Raw genomic sequence first — 17,203 nt, 5'->3', positions numbered from 1 at the left:
CGCCCAGCCCGGCCCGGCACTGCGACCCTGGCCCGGCCTGGCCCCCGGCCCGGCACTGCGCCCCTGGGCCCCGGCCCGGCACCGCGCGCCCGGCACCATGCCCCCGGCCCCGCGACCCTGGCCCCGCACCGCCGACCCCAGACAAAGAGGCCCCAGCCGAGCCCTCCCTCCCTCCCTCCCTCCCGATTTTCCCGGACATGCCCGGCTTTTGGGGATTTCCCCCCCGGACGGGGATTTGAGCCCCCAAAAGCTGGACATGTCCGGGAAAATCCGGACGTATGGTAACCCTAGACGTGACAGCCTGAATTCAGTGGTCACAGTGCCAGGGCAGGTGCTTGATTCCCTTCAGTGGTGGCTCAACCCTCGGACAGTGTGCAAAGGAGTCCCCTTCAAGCAGGGCTGGTTTAACCTTTTGTGGACCCAGGCGCCAAACATATTTGTGGGCCCCTAAGTAGTCATTGTGGACTCCGAGTATGGGTTTGGTGTGGTAGTGCCATAGTATACCCGGTACTGAATCTCAGAGACATTTTTCATTTTGATCACACACCTCTACATGACTATATGCATTGCCATACACAGCTCCCTCAGCCCCCAGTTTCTCATTGAGCTGTACACCCATGTGGATTTACCAGTGTCCACAGTGAGTAGAACTTTAATAGTGATCAGGGAAACTCCCCACAGTTTTATCTCCTTCCTCATTCAGACCTTCTATAGCCATGTCTCCAGTACAACCCTATTTCACCAGTCACAGTATGTGGTCCTAGTCTCAGCTCAAAGTTCCAAAGCCAGCAGATACCTGATCAATTCTGACAAATCCCTCCCTCAGCACGCATCCTGCCATTTGAGCAAGCCACTTGCTAACACCATTTCCCCAAAGTGAGGACTTAGGCTGGTGTCTTCAGATTCCCAAGGGCTTTCTCCCTCTGCTCCCATCTACATGCTAGTCTACTACCTAATCACCACTACATGCTTGTTTCTATTTTGGACTTGCTCCCCAACCAGCTGGGGCTATTCTCCTGCTGCAAGCCTGACCTGCTTCCTCTTTCCATGCATCCTTTGACATTCCTTTCCTACTGGTGACCTCTGTTCCTTGAGGTTAATTCCAGTTTCTTTATCAGCTCTAGCTTAATGGCCCCCAGTAGTCATAGAGCCACCTGCAGCTTTTCTGTCTATAGACAAGGGGCCAATTGCCAGAAGCCAGCCTTAGAGAGCTGCAGCTACTAGTCAAGAGAGGGGTGGCAATTCCAAGGCTGAGCATGCTTGAACCTTGCAACAGTGGCACTAGGGACTCTAAATCCTCTGCACTGGCCCTAGACAGCTGCAGACTCTGCAGTTAAGCGCTTCCCTCCTCTAGGCCATGGCTTTAAGTACCTGAGATGCCCATCACCGGCAGAAGAGGCCACCAATTCCCACGCACCCCTCAGCTAGCACATAGTTGTGCAGAAAGTGCAGCCTGAATGATTTTGGAAGCTGGGGTGCCAGGCGGTTCCCATCCCTGAGCAGCAGCTCTGCAACAAGCTCACGTGGCCCCCCTCCGCTATGGGACCAGGACCCTATGAAGACAGTGGAGTTACCCCATGTATAACCAGTTCTGTCCAAAGCCTGCTGAAGTGAGTGGGAGTCTTTTCATTATCTTTAATGGGCTGTGTATAGAAGCAAAGGATCCCATTCTAGACTCTAGGAGCAAAGTGCATTCTATGCTGCACTGGTTTACTATTGTAACAGGAAGGTCTCACATTACCTAGTGAATAAGCAACACCTCCTACAGCACCTAACTTTTTCTGAGAGGCTTCCCACCCAATTACTAAATGTAAACCTGCTTCGCTTACAAGGGCTGAAAATATCAGGTAGTGATATGGCTTTCCCCCCCATTTCCCATTCACAAAAGCAAGGCACTTCTGAATTCAGTAAGAATTTTGGATGTGCACAGAACACAGACAGGACTGGTTCCCACATGGTTACAGAACTGCTGTAAAGTGGAACCATTTTCAGCTTGTGTGATTGGAGGATATCTGGATCCATATTATAAGACTGTCCTACATAAATGAGGAAAAGTTGAGGTGCCTTTGTTGTTCTTTTGTTCCACTCTTCGTTTCTATGGGGAATTTGCCAATGCAATATTACTGTCTTCCATTTAAACAAACAAAACAAAAAAAAGGTAATGGCTGTTGAAAATAGAAATTCCAGTCCTAGTTAGCGCTGGGGAGATGCCAGCATTTGTTGCTCAATTTTATCCTACTTTTTCTACAGCAAGTTAAGGTGGATCAGCATATTTGATTTGGGAGAAATGATGATTTAGTTGAGCAGGGGATTAGATTAGATGACCTCCTGAAGTCTCTTCCAACCCTAATATTCTATGAGTCTATGATTCTAAGTAACAGCAGCCTAAATTGAGCTTGAGCACTCCTGAATTTTGAGAGTGTTCAGATCTGGAAGGCAGGTGCTAAATTCCCTTTCTGAATATTAGATAAATCTGGAAAGGAAAAGCCAATTTCTGCTTCCATGGCTCAGACATGGAAATCCTCCTATGTGCCTGGTACTGTATCTAAAGCTGCCCAGGTCCTCTAGTAGAGCCTTCCCTCCCTTACTTATCATTTTAACTTCTAGTGGGATCCACATACCTCCCCTGCTAGGCTTCAGATAGAGAGGTGCACTGTCCATTTAGTCCACCCAATTCCTTCTTTGGGAGCTGCAGGGCGAGGTCACACCAGCATCCCTAATCCAGTCTGGAGAAGTCTTCTGAGGGTGATATCTGGGCCAAAGCCTTCTACTCCTTGGGCATACTTGTTCCCCATTCACTGTGCCACCCACTTCTAGCAGCCAGCTCTCCATTCACAGCAAGCTGCAGCTCATGGGGTCTCAGCTTCCTCACTCCCTCCCACTCCCTTTCCTGTTGATAGCTGCCAAGGGAATGCTGGGAAATGTAATTCCTTCCCTGGTCCAGGGCCGGCTCTATAGGCAGGGAGATGGCCAAGGAACTACAGCTCCCAGGGCCCCTTGGGTGCTCAGCTCCCATGTTGGATCCCTGTTGCTCTGAGGCTCCTTGCTCTCTTGGCCTCCACTTCTGCAGCGCTGCTAGAGGGGAGGAAATGAGTGTTATGGGACCCTTCTGAGCTTGGGTCCGGCGCTATGGAGCCATTGGCGCTATGGTAAATCTGGTACTGCCTTCAACAGCCCTCAGCCCTCCTTGTCCCTAGTAATGGACGCGTCAGTTCTGGGATGGGGAGCGCACTTGGGAGACCTCCAAACACAGGGCCTTTGGTCGCAGGACAAGCTCTTCCTCCACATCAACATCAAGGAGCTGAGGGCAGTGCGACTAGCATGCCAGATCTTTCAGGCCCGACTACAAGGTCAGTGCGTAGCAGTTCTGATGGACAACACCACTGCCATGTTTTACATCAACAAGCAGGGGGGAGCCTGGTTCTCTCCCCTATGTCAGGAAGCCCTCCAGCTGTGGGAGTTCTGCATAGCCCACTCCATTCACCTGGAAGAATCCTATCTACCAGGAGTTCAGAACGCACTGGCGGACCACCTCAGCAGGTCCTTCTGCAATCACGAGTGGTTTCCCCAGGTTGATCTGTTCGCCCCCCAGAGCAACAGAAAGTTCCCAATGTTCTGCTCCTTCCAGAGACACAGCCCAGGCTCAATCATGGACGCATTCCTGCTACTCTTGGGAGGCCGCCTGCTCTATGGCTTTCTCCCATTCCCTACTCCAGGTCCACAAGGATGAAGCAGAGATAATTCTGGTAGCACCAGCATGACCTCGACAACACTGCTACACCATACTCCTGGAACTGTCAGTGGACACCCCTGGCACGTTGCCTCTCCTCCCCGACCTGATCACTCAAGACCACAGTCACCTTCATCACCCCGACCTGCAGTCCCTCCACCTCACGGCTTGGAAGCTTCATGGCTGAATCCCATGGAGCTTCTAAGGGAGGTCCTACTCGGAAGCAGAAAGCCCTCCACTAGAGCCACATATCTGGCAAAGTGGAAAAGATGTACTTGTTGGTGTGACCAGCGTTGTACACCCCCTCTCCAGGCACCTATACCTCTCATCTTAGAGTACCTTTCTGTGCCTGAAACAGCAAGACCCCATCCATAAAGGTACACCTCACTGCTATCTCGGCCTTCCTACGGTTGGTCGGTTCCTCAATGGTCTGGAATGGCTACATCCCCAGATCAGATAGCCTGTCCCTGCGTGGGACCTTAACTTGGTCCTCTCCAGGCTAATGGGGCCCCCATTTGAACCACTGGTGACTTGCTCCCTTCTCTATCTGTTGTGGAAGGTAGCCTTTCTCGTTGCCATTACTTCAGCAAGGAGGGTGTCTGAGTTAAAGGCCAAGTATCAGGGGGTAGCCGTGTTAGTCTGTATCTACAAAAACAACAAAGAGTCTGGTGGCACCTTAAAGACTAACAGATTTATTTGGGCATAAGCTTTCGTGAGTAAAAACCTCACTTCTTCGGATGCAGTTAAAGGCCCTTACCTCAGACCCACCTCATACAGCTTTCCACAGGAATAAGGTGCAACTTAGACCTCACCCGGACTTTCTTCCTAAGGTTGTGTCACGCTTCCACACTAATCAGGACATTTTCCTGCCCGTTTTTTATCCTAAGCCTCATGCCAGTAGCCATGAGCAGAGGCTGCACTCCCCGAATGTTCGGCAAGCACTAACTTTTTACATCAAGCTCACTAAGTCATTCAGGGAGTTGAACCAGTTGTTCATAGCGGTGGCAGACCGGATGAAAGGGCTCCTGGTCTTAGCTCAAAGAATATCTTCCTGGATTACGTCATGCATCCACACATGCTATGAGCTAGCCAAAATACCAGCCCCGGCTCTTACAACACACTCCCCAAGGGCTCAGGCCTCATCGGCGGCATTCCTGGCCCAGGTCCCAATACAAGAAATCTGCAGGGCAGCAACTTGGTCCTCAGTACATACATTCACCTCTCATTACGCCATCATCCAGCATGCCAGAGATGATGCGGCTTTCGGCAGAACGGTGCTCCAATCAGTGATTCCATAACTAGGCTTGGAATTGGAATTGATATGAGCAATCACTCAAAGAAGAAAAAACAGTTACCTTCTCGTAACTGTTGTTCTTCGAGATAGGTTTGGAATGGATACGAGCAACACATTTGCCTTCCCCTCTGTCGGAGTAACTGGCAAGAAGAAACTGAGGAGGCGCCAGGTTGGCAGGGTCATATATTGAGCGCCATGAAGGCGCCACTCCAGGGGGCTCCACAGCCAACCCACGGGTGCTGCTAGGGAATAAACTTTCCGATGACTGTGCATGCAGCAAGCACACACCTAATTGGAATGGATATGAGCAACACATCTCAAAGAACAACAGTTACGAGAAGGTGAGTAACTTTTTTTCTGTTTTTTTTTTGACTGCTGCTGCACATTGAGCGGATGTTTTCAAAGAGCTATCCACAATGACTCCAAGATCTCTTTCTTGAGTGGTAACAGCTAATTTAGATCCCATCATTTTGTATGTATAATTGGGATTATGTTTTCTAATTTGCATTTATCAACATTGAATTTCCATTTGATAAATTGAATCCATTTTGTTGCCCAGTCACTCAGTTTTGAGAGATCCTTTTGTAGCTCTTCGCAGTCTGCCTGGGACTTAACTATTGTGAGTAGGGGTCCCTGCCATTCTCCATGTCATTATGAATGTAGATCTGAAAGGCTGACCATGTTTTTATTTCATAAATGTAAAGGTCAGAAAGCACCACTGTGATCATCCAGTCTGACCCCTTATATAACAGGCCACAGAATTTCACACAGAAATTCCTGTATTGAGCCCAATAATTTGTGATTAAATTACATTATATATTTTAGAAAGATGTAGTGATTCCAGGTGATGGAGATTTTATGACAGCCTTCAGTAATCTGTTCTAGTGGGTAATTACTCTCACTTTAAAATGTGCATAATATTTGTGTCTGTTTGAAATTGTGTGTTGTACATTTGATCTACATTTTGTAGCTATTCCAGGAAACATTTCTGATAAGAAAGAAATTAGGAGTGTATTCAGCTTTGTATTCTTTCTCTGACATGAGTGTGGTATGTGGAGATAAGACTAGTTGTCATTATTAAGCTATTAAATAACGTAGTGTTAGAAGGTTTGAGTTAAAATTGTGCATTATAGTTTGATGTGTGACTTGAGGATGATAGTATTGTTGAATTTAAAGTGTGTGTGTTAGAGAGTTTATCGGCGTGTTGGTGTCATTTATGTCTTATGATGGCACTGGGCTAATGCTTGGAAACTGCATGTGAAAGGTGTCTTTAGCTTAGAATTTCCTTGCTTTTTAGTATTTGCATTATGAGGAAATTCACTTGAGAAATGTTGATTCTAAGGCCTTACTATACTATAAATCTCATCAGTTTAACTGGATTGATTTAGACACCAATGACCAAATTAAGCTAAAGCAATATTGAAACTGATTCAAGTGGGTCTATGTAACAGGGTTGGGACTCACCACCCGGCACTTCCTGCTGGTCGTCTCGGGAATTAGCTCAGTCCAGAGGAATGCCCTCTTCTGGTGGTGTCCCACCCGTTGTCTTGCCCTTGGTTGGCATCTGAGCCCACACTGCTCTCCAGCTCGCGGCATCCTCTTCAGGACCACTGCCCTCCGGCAGTGCCCCTCAGTCCATCCACACCCCCTTCGGGGGGGGGGGGGGGTTAACAGAAGTCTTTGCACCAGCCTCAGCAGCCTGCCACAACACCCAAGTCTAGCCCCTCTTACATCAGGGGGCAGGTTGCAGCCTGACTCGGCCCCTGCTCCATGGCCCAGTGCAGCACAAGGGGGAAAGAGGGGGACCCAGGTCCGCCCGCTACTCTGGGTCCCAATCCAGGGACCCTCTAACGGCAGCCTCTTGGCCCTCCTTCTCTCCCTTTGCCTTCAGCCTTCCCTGGGTCACTTCCCCTCTGACCCCATTGCACCCTCTAGGCCCTTCTATTCAGGGCTGGCAGTCTGGCAGGTACCAGGCTGAAGCTCCACTCTGCTTCCCTGAGCCTGCCCAGCGCCTCAGCAGGCAGACTTTCATAGAATCATAGAATATCAGGATTGGAAGGGACCTCAGGAGGTCATCTAGTCTCAAAGCAGGACCAATCCCCAGACAGATTTTTGCCTCAGATCCCTAAATGGCCCCCTCATAGATTGAACTCGCAACCCTGGATTTAGCAGGCCAATGCTCAAACCACTGAGCCATCCCTTCCTCTCTGAAGGTCTGGGGCAGACTGAGTGCTTTCTCCCTGAGCAGCCTTTTTATAGGGCTGAGCCTGGCCCTGATTGGCTGTCTCCAATCTGGGCCCTGATTGGCTCCCAATAAGCTCTTCTCCAATTGGCTGCCTATTTGCACAGGCTCACTGGCCTGCTGCAGCCTAAATTCTCCAGGAGTGGGACACCCGCCCCACTACAGTCTACATAAGGGGTTTGCACTGGTTTAAGTAGATCAGTTTTAAATCAGTTTTAGTTAAATCAGTGCATTTTTCTAGTAAAGACTAGAGCTAAGTTAATTTGTATGGAAATTGTTATATGGGCCCTAGATGACCTGCAGCATGAGGGGCAGATAAAATATGAATGAAATTAAAGTCGCAAGTGCCTTTCATCTGAGGATCTCCAAGCAATCTGAAAGTATTAATTAAATAGATCTCATACTCCCCCGAGAAGTAGGTCAGTATCAATTATCCCCATTTTATAGATGGGGAAATTGAGATACAGGAAAGAGAAGTTCCCAAGGTAAAAGAGCAAGTCAAAGGCATGGCTGCGAATGGGATCCAGGAATCCTCACTCCCAGTTCCTTTGCTTTAACCCACTAAAAATAAATAAATTAAATAAAAATAAAATCATAGAATATGACCCAAACTCCCTTGCTAGAGCAAGGAATAGAATCTAGAGTATCCTGACTTCCCTTGCTACAACGCTCTAGGACCCACTTCCCACCCAGAGCTGTAGGAATCCTGATTCCCAATCTCCCTGTGCTAACCCATTAAACCCCATCCCATTCCAAAGCTGTCAGTCATCTCAGATGCAATGGAGGCTTTGACTCCTTGATCTTAATGCCTTATCCACTAGATCTACTTTTCTCTCTGGGAACTATCCACCCTAGGGATAGAGTCTGTGAGAGGGCGCATATCCAAGAGCAGAGATGGGATAGTCTCTCTCTGTGTGGCTCTGAGGAAACCCCACCTGGAATCATGCACTCAGCCATTGACCCCTCAATCCCAGAAAGACAGTGACAAGCTGGGAGAGCTCAGAGAAGAGCCACCGAAAACACTTCAAAGATCAAAGGGGTCTAGTTCTGAGGAAAGATTCAGAGTTAAATGGGCCAGATTTTGTTTGTGGCTTGCAAAGTCAAGTTAAAGTGCACATGCTTGTGTATACTGGGCATCCCTGCAGATGTACAGCGTGAACAGGACTTGTCAGCATCTCTGTATAATAAGCTTGTTGCAAATGTGGTGCATTCATGGATGTGTGTATTGTTGGGGCTGAGTTTGCATAATGTAACCCCCAGCAAAGGCCACTTGGAGACCATTTCTCTGGGTGAGCTATGACTGTTACGTAACTGGGCAAGAGTATTAAGGTCTGGACTGCACTGAGACCAGCTGCAAAGAACTGCTTATAAAGTCAGAAGAATCATGATTGTGAACTTAAATGCTAATGTTTTTAAGCAGCTTCTTTTTTTTTTTAATCCCTCCTTTAAGTAAAAAAGTAACCAGGGAAATGAAATGTAAAAACAATTTGCGATAATGTAAAAATTCAACACCCCAAATACTGAGGGGACCGATTTCTTCCATCACATGGGTGCCACTCCACTACAATGGGAGTAAGAGATAATAATCTTAAATAATTTTCTATGGACATCCAGTGAGCAAGCATTAAGATTATTATCTCTTATTAGTGAAGATCCCCAGGTTTATAAATAAAAGATATGGCAACAGTAGTAATTTTTTGGCATTTATATCATGAGCTGAAATTTTGGTGTGAAGTGGCCTCATACACACAACTCACTCTCTTTTTCCATTTTTCTGTCTTTGTCTCCCTCTCCGTCTTTCAGGGTCCACTAAGAACCTGTAGTAGCTCTGGAGTGAGGCCCCCACCCCCCGCTTCCGGAGGAGCTGACCCTGCCCGAATCCCTGAGGCCATCATCTCAGTCTCCCGGGGAACAGTGGAAGTGGGGGAAAGTGACACAAATTTATGTTTTCATCCAACTGGGCCAAGGAGAATGGGGGTCCCACACCCAAAAGAATGAAGACTCGACAGAACAAAGACTCGGTATGTGAAAGGGGAGGAGGTGGTGGGGAATCAAGGACTGGAAAAGAAGGAGAGCTGTGGGTCAGGACTGAGGTGCATCAGAAAAGCTATGTGGTGAATGTAGGACTGGAGCAGTGGAATGCTGTGGGTTAACACTGAGGGCTTCAGCAGAGCTGGAAGGTGGGGCAGGGATTGCATAGCAGGGGGAGCTGCAGGGTGCACTCAGTGTGTTTTCTCTCATCTGAGATGTCAATGCGGAGTGGACGGAAGAAGGAGACTCCCGGACCCCGAGAGGAGCTCAGGTCACGGGGCCGAGCCTCCCCAGGTGGCATCAGCACTTCTAGCAGTGATGGCAAAACTGAGAAATCCCGGCAAACCAATAAGGTAGGAAACATTAGTGTGATATTGAGTGGTACCATGAGGTCCATCAAGAACCTGGCAGGGATTGGTTCTTCCACCCTGCCCTCAGGAACTTGCTTATCCCCCAACCATTTTACCAAGAGGTTATCCCCCACCGACCCTTTTCAGTGTTTGTTTTTGCTAGGTTGTGACCTGCTAGAGAAACCATGACTCCTAAATCCCCAAGGTCCTGTGTCAATCTGTCCAATCTGTCATTTTGTGTACAAATCACTTGTATGTCAGCTGTCTCTCACCCACTGTGGGAGCTTCGGGAAAGAGTTCCATGTGTGACCCTTCTTTCCTCTCCCTTGCAGAAAGGACGGGTGGAGGAGTCCTGTACCCCCAAGGGTAACAAGCAGGGCCGGATGGAGGAGATTTCAGAGAGTGAAGGGGAGGACAGCAATGCCCCCAAGAAAACCAAAACTGAGGTGAGTTTCCCTTTGCACCCCAAAAACACCTCCATGGTCTGGTGCAGGAAGAAAGCCTCTGGGAGTTCCCCTCCCTCCCTCTTGCGCTGGATCAGGTCCACGGAGCCGTCAAGCCTGCTGCCCTGGCTGCACTGGATCACACCATTGTGTTGGTTGTGGGCTGACAGGCTTTACCAAGCAAGACGAGACAATCCTCACCCATAAATAGGCCTCCTCCCACATTTCAGGGGCTTGGCCCAGTCGCAGCACTTCCCTTTCTGGGGCAGGAGGTGGCTCCCCAGAACCCAGGAGCATGTAGTTCCCCAGGATATCCCTGTCAGGTCTAGCATATCTTCCGTCCAACTTGTCCTCTGGGGTTGAGATCATGCTGGCCACAAATCATCACTTGCCGGATTTAGGTCTGGCTCAGCCAGCTAGTCTGGGACCTCCAAGCAGCCCTGGATGTGATCAGCTAGCTTGCTGCTTTGTCAATTCAGGGACACTGATTGTGTGTCTGGACTGTCTGGAACTGCCCTACAATGATTCTAGTTAAGTGGTTATATGAGTTAACACTCATGAATTCTCTTCCTGGCTCTGGGAGGGCTATAGGGCCTAACAGTTTAGAGCAGAGGAGACTGGGAATCAGGACTCCTGGTTTCTATTCTCAGCTCTTCCCCTGACTCAGTGTATGATCTTTGCCAAGTCCTTTCCCTCTCCTTATTACTGTTTGCATTTCAGTGGTGTCTAGAAGCCCCAACCAAGATTGGGCCTATTGCTGTAGGCGCTGTACAAACACGCAGTAAGAAAAAGCTGTGCTCCAAAGAGCTTACCTCTAAATAGACAAGACAGGTGCAGGATTTTTAAGCTCTTTGGAGTGGGGCCTTCTTGTTATATGTGAGTACAGCACCCAGCACATTGGGGTCCTGATCCATAATGGGTTTCCTACACGTGACTGCAATCCACAGAATACTAATACCATTTTACAGATAGGAAACTGAGGCACGGAGAGGTGAAGTGACTGGACCAGTGTCACACAGGTCTGTGGCAGAGCAAGGGATTGATTCCAGATCTCCCAAGTCCCAGTCTAATACCTTAACTACAAGACCATGCTTCCTGTGTAACAGGGGTATCAGATATCTGGCCTGCATGATGTGTTCGTGTGGTCTGCAGGACATAGTTACATTCTCCAGAATCTCTGCTTTCATTTTTTAGAGAAGTAAGTTTCTTGCCCTTCTGCTTGCAGAAATGACCTTTTGAATGTGACCCGAGTGTAACTGATTCAGTGTTGTCTGCCTGGGTCTGCAGACAGCCTGAAATGAGGACTCAGAGGAGGGAACTCCTCAGTCCCTATTGGGTCTTTTGCTCTTTACACAACAAACATAATATGAAGGAACCACATAGGCACAGTGCGGTCCAAGGACATTCAGAGGAGATTCACAGAGACAGGAACAGAGAAGGTGGGGAGCAATAGAGAAAGGGGGATGGGAAGGAAGAGACATGAGGGGCAGAGATAGCAATGGCCCAACAGGCTGTGGGTTTCCTTCCTCAGTGCTGAATGTGACGATAAGGCATTAAAAAAATAATAAATAATCACTGAATATTTAGTTAGTTCATAAAGGCCATATTCTCCCCTTGATCTCTGTACAAATCTCCCACTGCTGTGGAGGAGAATAGTCCTGAATTATAGCCTGGACCACAGACCAGAATTCGGCTCTTTCTTCCAAATACGTTTGACACTCCTGCTTTATAACTGTTCTCTGTGCGTCAATTACCCCCTCTGTCAAATAGGGCCAATGATACTTACCGACCTCCCCGGGGTCATGAGACTTAATTCATTAATGTCTGTCAAATAAGTGGAGCTTTGCAAATGGAAGGCACTAGGATTGTTATAAATACACTGCCAAAGGACATCTGCTTCCATCTGCTGTGAATCTGTTGCCTTTACCTTTTCTGGGACATGAATAAAGTAGGGCCAGGGGAGGAGGAGCATCTCACAACCTTCTTTGGTGCCTCCAGAGAGGAGAGTCACTGGGGACTACATGTAAGGGGTGTCAGAAAAGGGTGACCTTCCTTCTCAGCTCCTATAGCGAGGGGCTGAGAACTTCAGAAAGGAGAATCTCTGGGGCTCAGAAAGGGTTAACTTTTTTGCTCATGCTCTGAGGGGCTGTCTGATATCTCCCTCTTCTCTGTACCTCAGGAGCTACCATGTCCCCAGTCTCCCTCGGATGTTGACAGCCTTGATGGTCACAGCTTCAATGATGAGATGAGCAGTGACCCACGGGACATTGACCAGGATAACCGGAGCACCTCGCCCAGTGTCTACAGCCCAGGCAGTGTGGAGAATGACTCAGACTCGTCCTCTGTGCTGTCCCAAGGGCCACCCCACTCCTACCATCATCCCTCACTGTTCCCCCAGAGTCCCCCACCTGCCCCTCCAATTGACAGCCTAGCCCGTCCACTCGAGCCAGGTTTCAGCCTAGCAGGCGAGGTCCACCCTCAGGCCCCTGCAGGTGGATACCACTCTCAACTTGAGACTCAGGCATCGAGGATTTTCCAGGCCCAGGCACCACCAGTGCCTGCCTCCTCTTCCTCTTCCTCTGCTACACATGCTCCTCTTTATCCCACTGCCAGTGTGGTCCAGGGGGGGCCCAAAGCCACTACTGGAGGGGGGGGCCTCCCAGTGCCAGGAGGGCGTGAACAGACCCTTGGTGCCAAGCACAACCCACCACCCACTACTCCCATCTCCCTGGCCTCTGTGGCAGGGGGGCTACCCCCTCAGAAGACTTCCCCAGGCAACCCCCTGGTAGCACCCCCAGCTTCTGCCCCCTCCTTCCCCCATGTCACAGCCAACCTGCCTCCCCCACCAGCCCTGCGCCCACTGAATAATGCGTCCACCAACTCCAACTCGCCTGGGATGGTGGGGCAGGCATTGAGTGGGCACCTCCCATCGCCCCACGGGATGGGGCAGGACAAGGCACCTGCCCCACCCCCCTCACGTTACCCCTATGCCCCCCCTCCACCCAGCTCTTCTGCTCAGTACCCTCCACCTCCCCCTGCCCAGGCCCTGCCCAGCTACAGTGCCTCCTATGCCCACTCTTTCCCCCCACCTAGTGGCCTCTCCATCTCCAGCCAGCCCCCCAAGTACACCCAGCCCTCTCTGCCCTCCCAGCCCGTGTGGAGCCAGGGTCCACCACCCTATGGCCGCCCCCTGGGCAACACCAGCTCCCACCCCACTGCCTCCTTCCCTGGCCAGCCCTCCCAGCAGCCACCACAGCAGCACCACCACCATGGCCATGGCACTGGAGGGGGGGTCTCCCCAGCCACAGCAGCTCCTCCCCAGCCACCTGGAGGTTACCCCCACCCCTTGGAGTCAAGCACTCATCACCCTTCACATGTTGCCTATGGGCTACGTCTCTACCCACCCCACAGCCAGGCCTCATACAGCCAGGCTCCTTCAGCCTCCTCCTCCTCCTCCTCCTCCTCCTCTTCCCAGGGGACATACCCAGGTGTCTGCGCTCACCCCCAAGGGCAGAGTCCTGCTGCCTACGCCTTCCCTCCACCACCTCCACCCTCACCTGCGCATGGAGCTGGCCCACCAGTCACCTCTGCCTCTGTCACCCTCTCCACTGTCATAGCCACCATGGCCTCTTCCTCAGCCCCCTACAAGACGGTGTCACCCCCTGCTCCTCCCTCCACTGTGGCCCCCTATGGGAAGCGGGCAGGCTCACCTGCCCCCACATTCCAGCCCCCAGCTCCCTACAAGCCAGGCTCACCCCCTTCTTCCTCCTCTTCATCGTTCCGTGCAGCCACGCCCCCCGGGTACAGAATGACCTCTTCTCCAGCCGCTGGCAGCTACAAGGCCCCTTCACCTGCTCCCACTGCCCCCCCATTGCCTGGCGGCATGGCAGCCCCTGCTCCCCACCTACCACCACTACCACTGAGCGCTGCACAGATCAAGCAAGAGCCGTCAGAGGAGTACGAGCCCCCGGAGAGCCCAATGCCGCCGGCTCGGAGTCCCTCACCAGCCCCCAAAGTGGTGGACGTACCAAGTCATGCCAGCCAGTCAGCCAGGTGAGCAGGGAAGAGCAAGACAGAGAGGGAAAAATAAGACAGAGGGAGGAACATGGAGACAGAGGGAGAAAAGAAGCGGGGAGAGGAGGGTGGGGGAACGGCAGCTTTCCAGGGCCTGCAGCAACAAGTAACCCCCACTGGAGTCAAAAAGAGTGACCTATCCGGAGGGTGGGCCTTTGTGCTGGGCATCCAGGAAGGGCTGGGTCGCTGCAGCCCCCGCATAAATTAGAGCAACCCAGTTTGCAGGGGGGGCATCGTTGCAGCCCAACACAGAGCCTATACCAGGGAATTTTCTCGTGGACTTTTGGTTTATGGTACCTGTAAGCTGTCACAGTGGCATACAGTGGTGGGAGAGGGGATGAGAATCTCACCCTGTGTGTTTGGGGAAGGAGATTGGGCCACAGAGGTAGGTTGCTGGATGCAAGTAAGGGAAAACCATATGAAAAATAAGGGACAACTCTTTATTTTAAGGGACATTTTAGGAAACACCATTTCCCTTAGCATATCATGTATTTGTCTCTTAAGTGTACATTTTTTGTGTCCTCATATATACAATACAAATATCATAAGCTTCAGTGAACTGTTTAAAATGGTACTTATCAGTTTTCATACATTTCAATACATCTTTGTTCTGAAATCAATTCATAAAACTCTTTACATGTACAATTGAAATAAACTTTAATTTGAAGCTCAGCCTTAACAGAATCAATATTTAGCAAGTCTTTTTACACAAGGAAAATATTCTTTCTGCTGCTGCATTTGAGGTAGAAATGAACATAATAAATTCCATAAGTTTTAAGAAACTGGGAGAAGGAGCTGGCTACTGTGTTTCAAAGTCCCACCCTTTCCCCTGCACACAATATTCACTGAACCTTCTTTGCTGTAACATACTAGTGCCCATATGTGGCAAGCATTTGCTATTTACTTAGTCATTAATGAACCTTTCCCTTTCCAAAAGTTTTCTAAATTCTTCCTTGTATTTCCTTATCTGTGTTATAAGTATAAAAACAGTCCTGGGGTCGAGAAACTTCTGAATATTTAGTATGTTTTAACAACAAAGTCTCAAATATGAAGCCACATCCAAGATTTTTTATTTCAGGTGCACAAATCAGTGCAGTCTTAAGACAATACCAAAAGAGAAAAAATATTTGAGCTTTGTGGTTAGTTTTTCTTAAAAGTAGGGCTGTCAAGCAATTAAAGAAAATAATTGCAATTAAGCGCACGATTAATTGCACTGTTAATAATAGAATACTATTTATTTAAATATTTTTGGGTGTTTTCTACATTTTCAATATATTGATTTCAATTACAACACAGAATACAAAGTGTACAGTGCTCACTTTATATTATTATATTTTATTACAAATATTTGCACAGTAAAAACAAAAGAAATAGGTGAATTGAAAAATACTAATACAAGTACTGTAGTGCAATCTCTTTATCATGAAAATTGAACTTACAAATGTAGAATTATGTACAAAAAAACCTGCGTTCAAAAATAAAACAATGTAAAATTTTAGAGTCTGCAAGTCCACTCAGTCCTACTTCTAGTTCACTCAATCGCTGACAAACAAGTTTGTTTACATTTGCAGGAGATAATGCTGCCCGCTTCTTGTTTACAGTGTCACCTGAAAGTGAGATCAGGCATTCTCATGGCCCTGTTGTAGCCAGTGGTGCAAGATATTTATGTGCCAGATGCGCTAAAGATTCATATGTCCCTTCATGCTTCAATCACCATTCCAGAGGAAATGCTTCCATGCTGATGATGGGTTCTACTTGATAACAATCCAAAGCACTGTGGACTTTTCATTATCTGAGTCAGATGCCACCAGCAGAAGGTTGATTTTCTTTTTTGATGGTTTGGGTTCTGTAGTTTCTGCATCGGAGTGTTGCTCTTTTAAAACTTCTGAAAGCATGCTCCACACCTCGTCCCTCTCAGATTTTGGAAGGCACTTCAGATTCTTAAACCTCGGGTCGAGTGATGTAGCTATCTTTAGAAATCTCACATTGGTACCTTCTTTGCGTTTTGTAAAATCTGCAGTGAAAGTGTTCTTAAAATGAACAATGTGCTGAGTCATCATCCAAGACTGCTCTAACGTGAAATATATGGCAGAATGTGAGTAAAACAGAGCAGGGGACATACAATTCTTCTTCGAGTGATTGTTCATGTCCATTCCAAGCAGGTGAGTGCGTGCCGCGTGCACGCCAGCCGGAAGATTTTACCATAGCAGCGTCCGTAGGGTTGGCTTCTGCGCCCCCTGGAGTGGCGCCTTCATGGCGTCGTATATAGGGGCCCGCCGACCCTCCACCCCCTCAGTTCCTTCTTACCACCGGTGACAGCTAGCTGGAACTTCACTTGCTCTTCAGCAATCTTGGCAATGTCCCGTTTCTTCCTTGCAAATAGTTTAGTTAGTTTTAGAGTTAGTGTAGATAGATAGTTGTTGGGGGGTTTTCCCCAACGCATTCGTCACCCGGCTGGGGCATGTCCAGGTCCCCAGGGTTTAAACTCTGTAAGGACTGCGGGAAGTTCATGCCAAAGAGTGACCCGCACTCTTCCTGTTTACGGTGCCTAGGAGAGAGCCACCAAAGAGACAGGTGCAGTATCTGCAGGGCATTCCGCCCCAGGACTCTCAAAGATAGAGAGCAGAGATTCAAAGTTTTACTAATGGAAGCGGCCCTGCGGCCACATTCGGACCCCGGGCTGGCTGACGCGGTGCCCAGCACTTCATCCTCGGCACATCATGAGGCTAAAGCCTCCAAACCCCGGCACCGGAGAGAGTCGGCACATAGGAAATCGGCCTATTCTCCAGCCCAGTGGCACCGCTCCCCAACGACAGTGGGTACTGCTCCCCCTAGGTCCTCCTATTCGGAGACCTCAGACTCGGAGGCGGACTCGTACCGCTCCACCAGATCGAGGAGCAGGCGGTCGACCTCGCGGGTGAACCTCCAGACTTATCCGCCGCAGTGGCAACAGCAGTGGCAACCGCCCCCCCAGTGGCCGTTCTGGACTCCATGGGCTTACCGTCAGTCCATGGGACAGGCGTACGGGCCCCGCTCAAG

At 49.4% G+C, this 17,203-nt stretch overlaps 1 protein-coding gene across 6 annotated transcripts in view; it reads left to right on the top strand.

The window, feature by feature from the left end:
- Positions 1–17,203, top strand: part of ATN1 (atrophin 1) — an 85,076-nt gene that overhangs the window by 57,543 nt on the left and 10,330 nt on the right. For 5 of the 6 annotated variants that reach the window (XM_034787041.1, XM_034787051.1, XM_034787071.1 and 2 more), the window contains 4 exons: positions 9,070–9,287; positions 9,513–9,650; positions 9,980–10,093; positions 12,270–14,143. In XM_034787041.1, coding sequence (XP_034642932.1) covers positions 9,210–9,287; positions 9,513–9,650; positions 9,980–10,093; positions 12,270–14,143 — 2,204 coding nt within the window. In that variant the 5' untranslated portion in view covers positions 9,070–9,209. The remainder of the gene's footprint in view (positions 1–9,069; positions 9,288–9,512; positions 9,651–9,979; positions 10,094–12,269; positions 14,144–17,203) is intronic. The other variant, XM_034787081.1, reaches the window with a different exon arrangement.

The sequence above is a fragment of the Trachemys scripta genome, chromosome 1, assembly GCF_013100865.1.
Source record: "Trachemys scripta elegans isolate TJP31775 chromosome 1, CAS_Tse_1.0, whole genome shotgun sequence".
NCBI lineage: Eukaryota > Metazoa > Chordata > Testudines > Emydidae > Trachemys > Trachemys scripta.
Note: the sequence above shows the minus strand (reverse complement) of the source record. Positions and strands in the feature narration are given on the sequence as shown.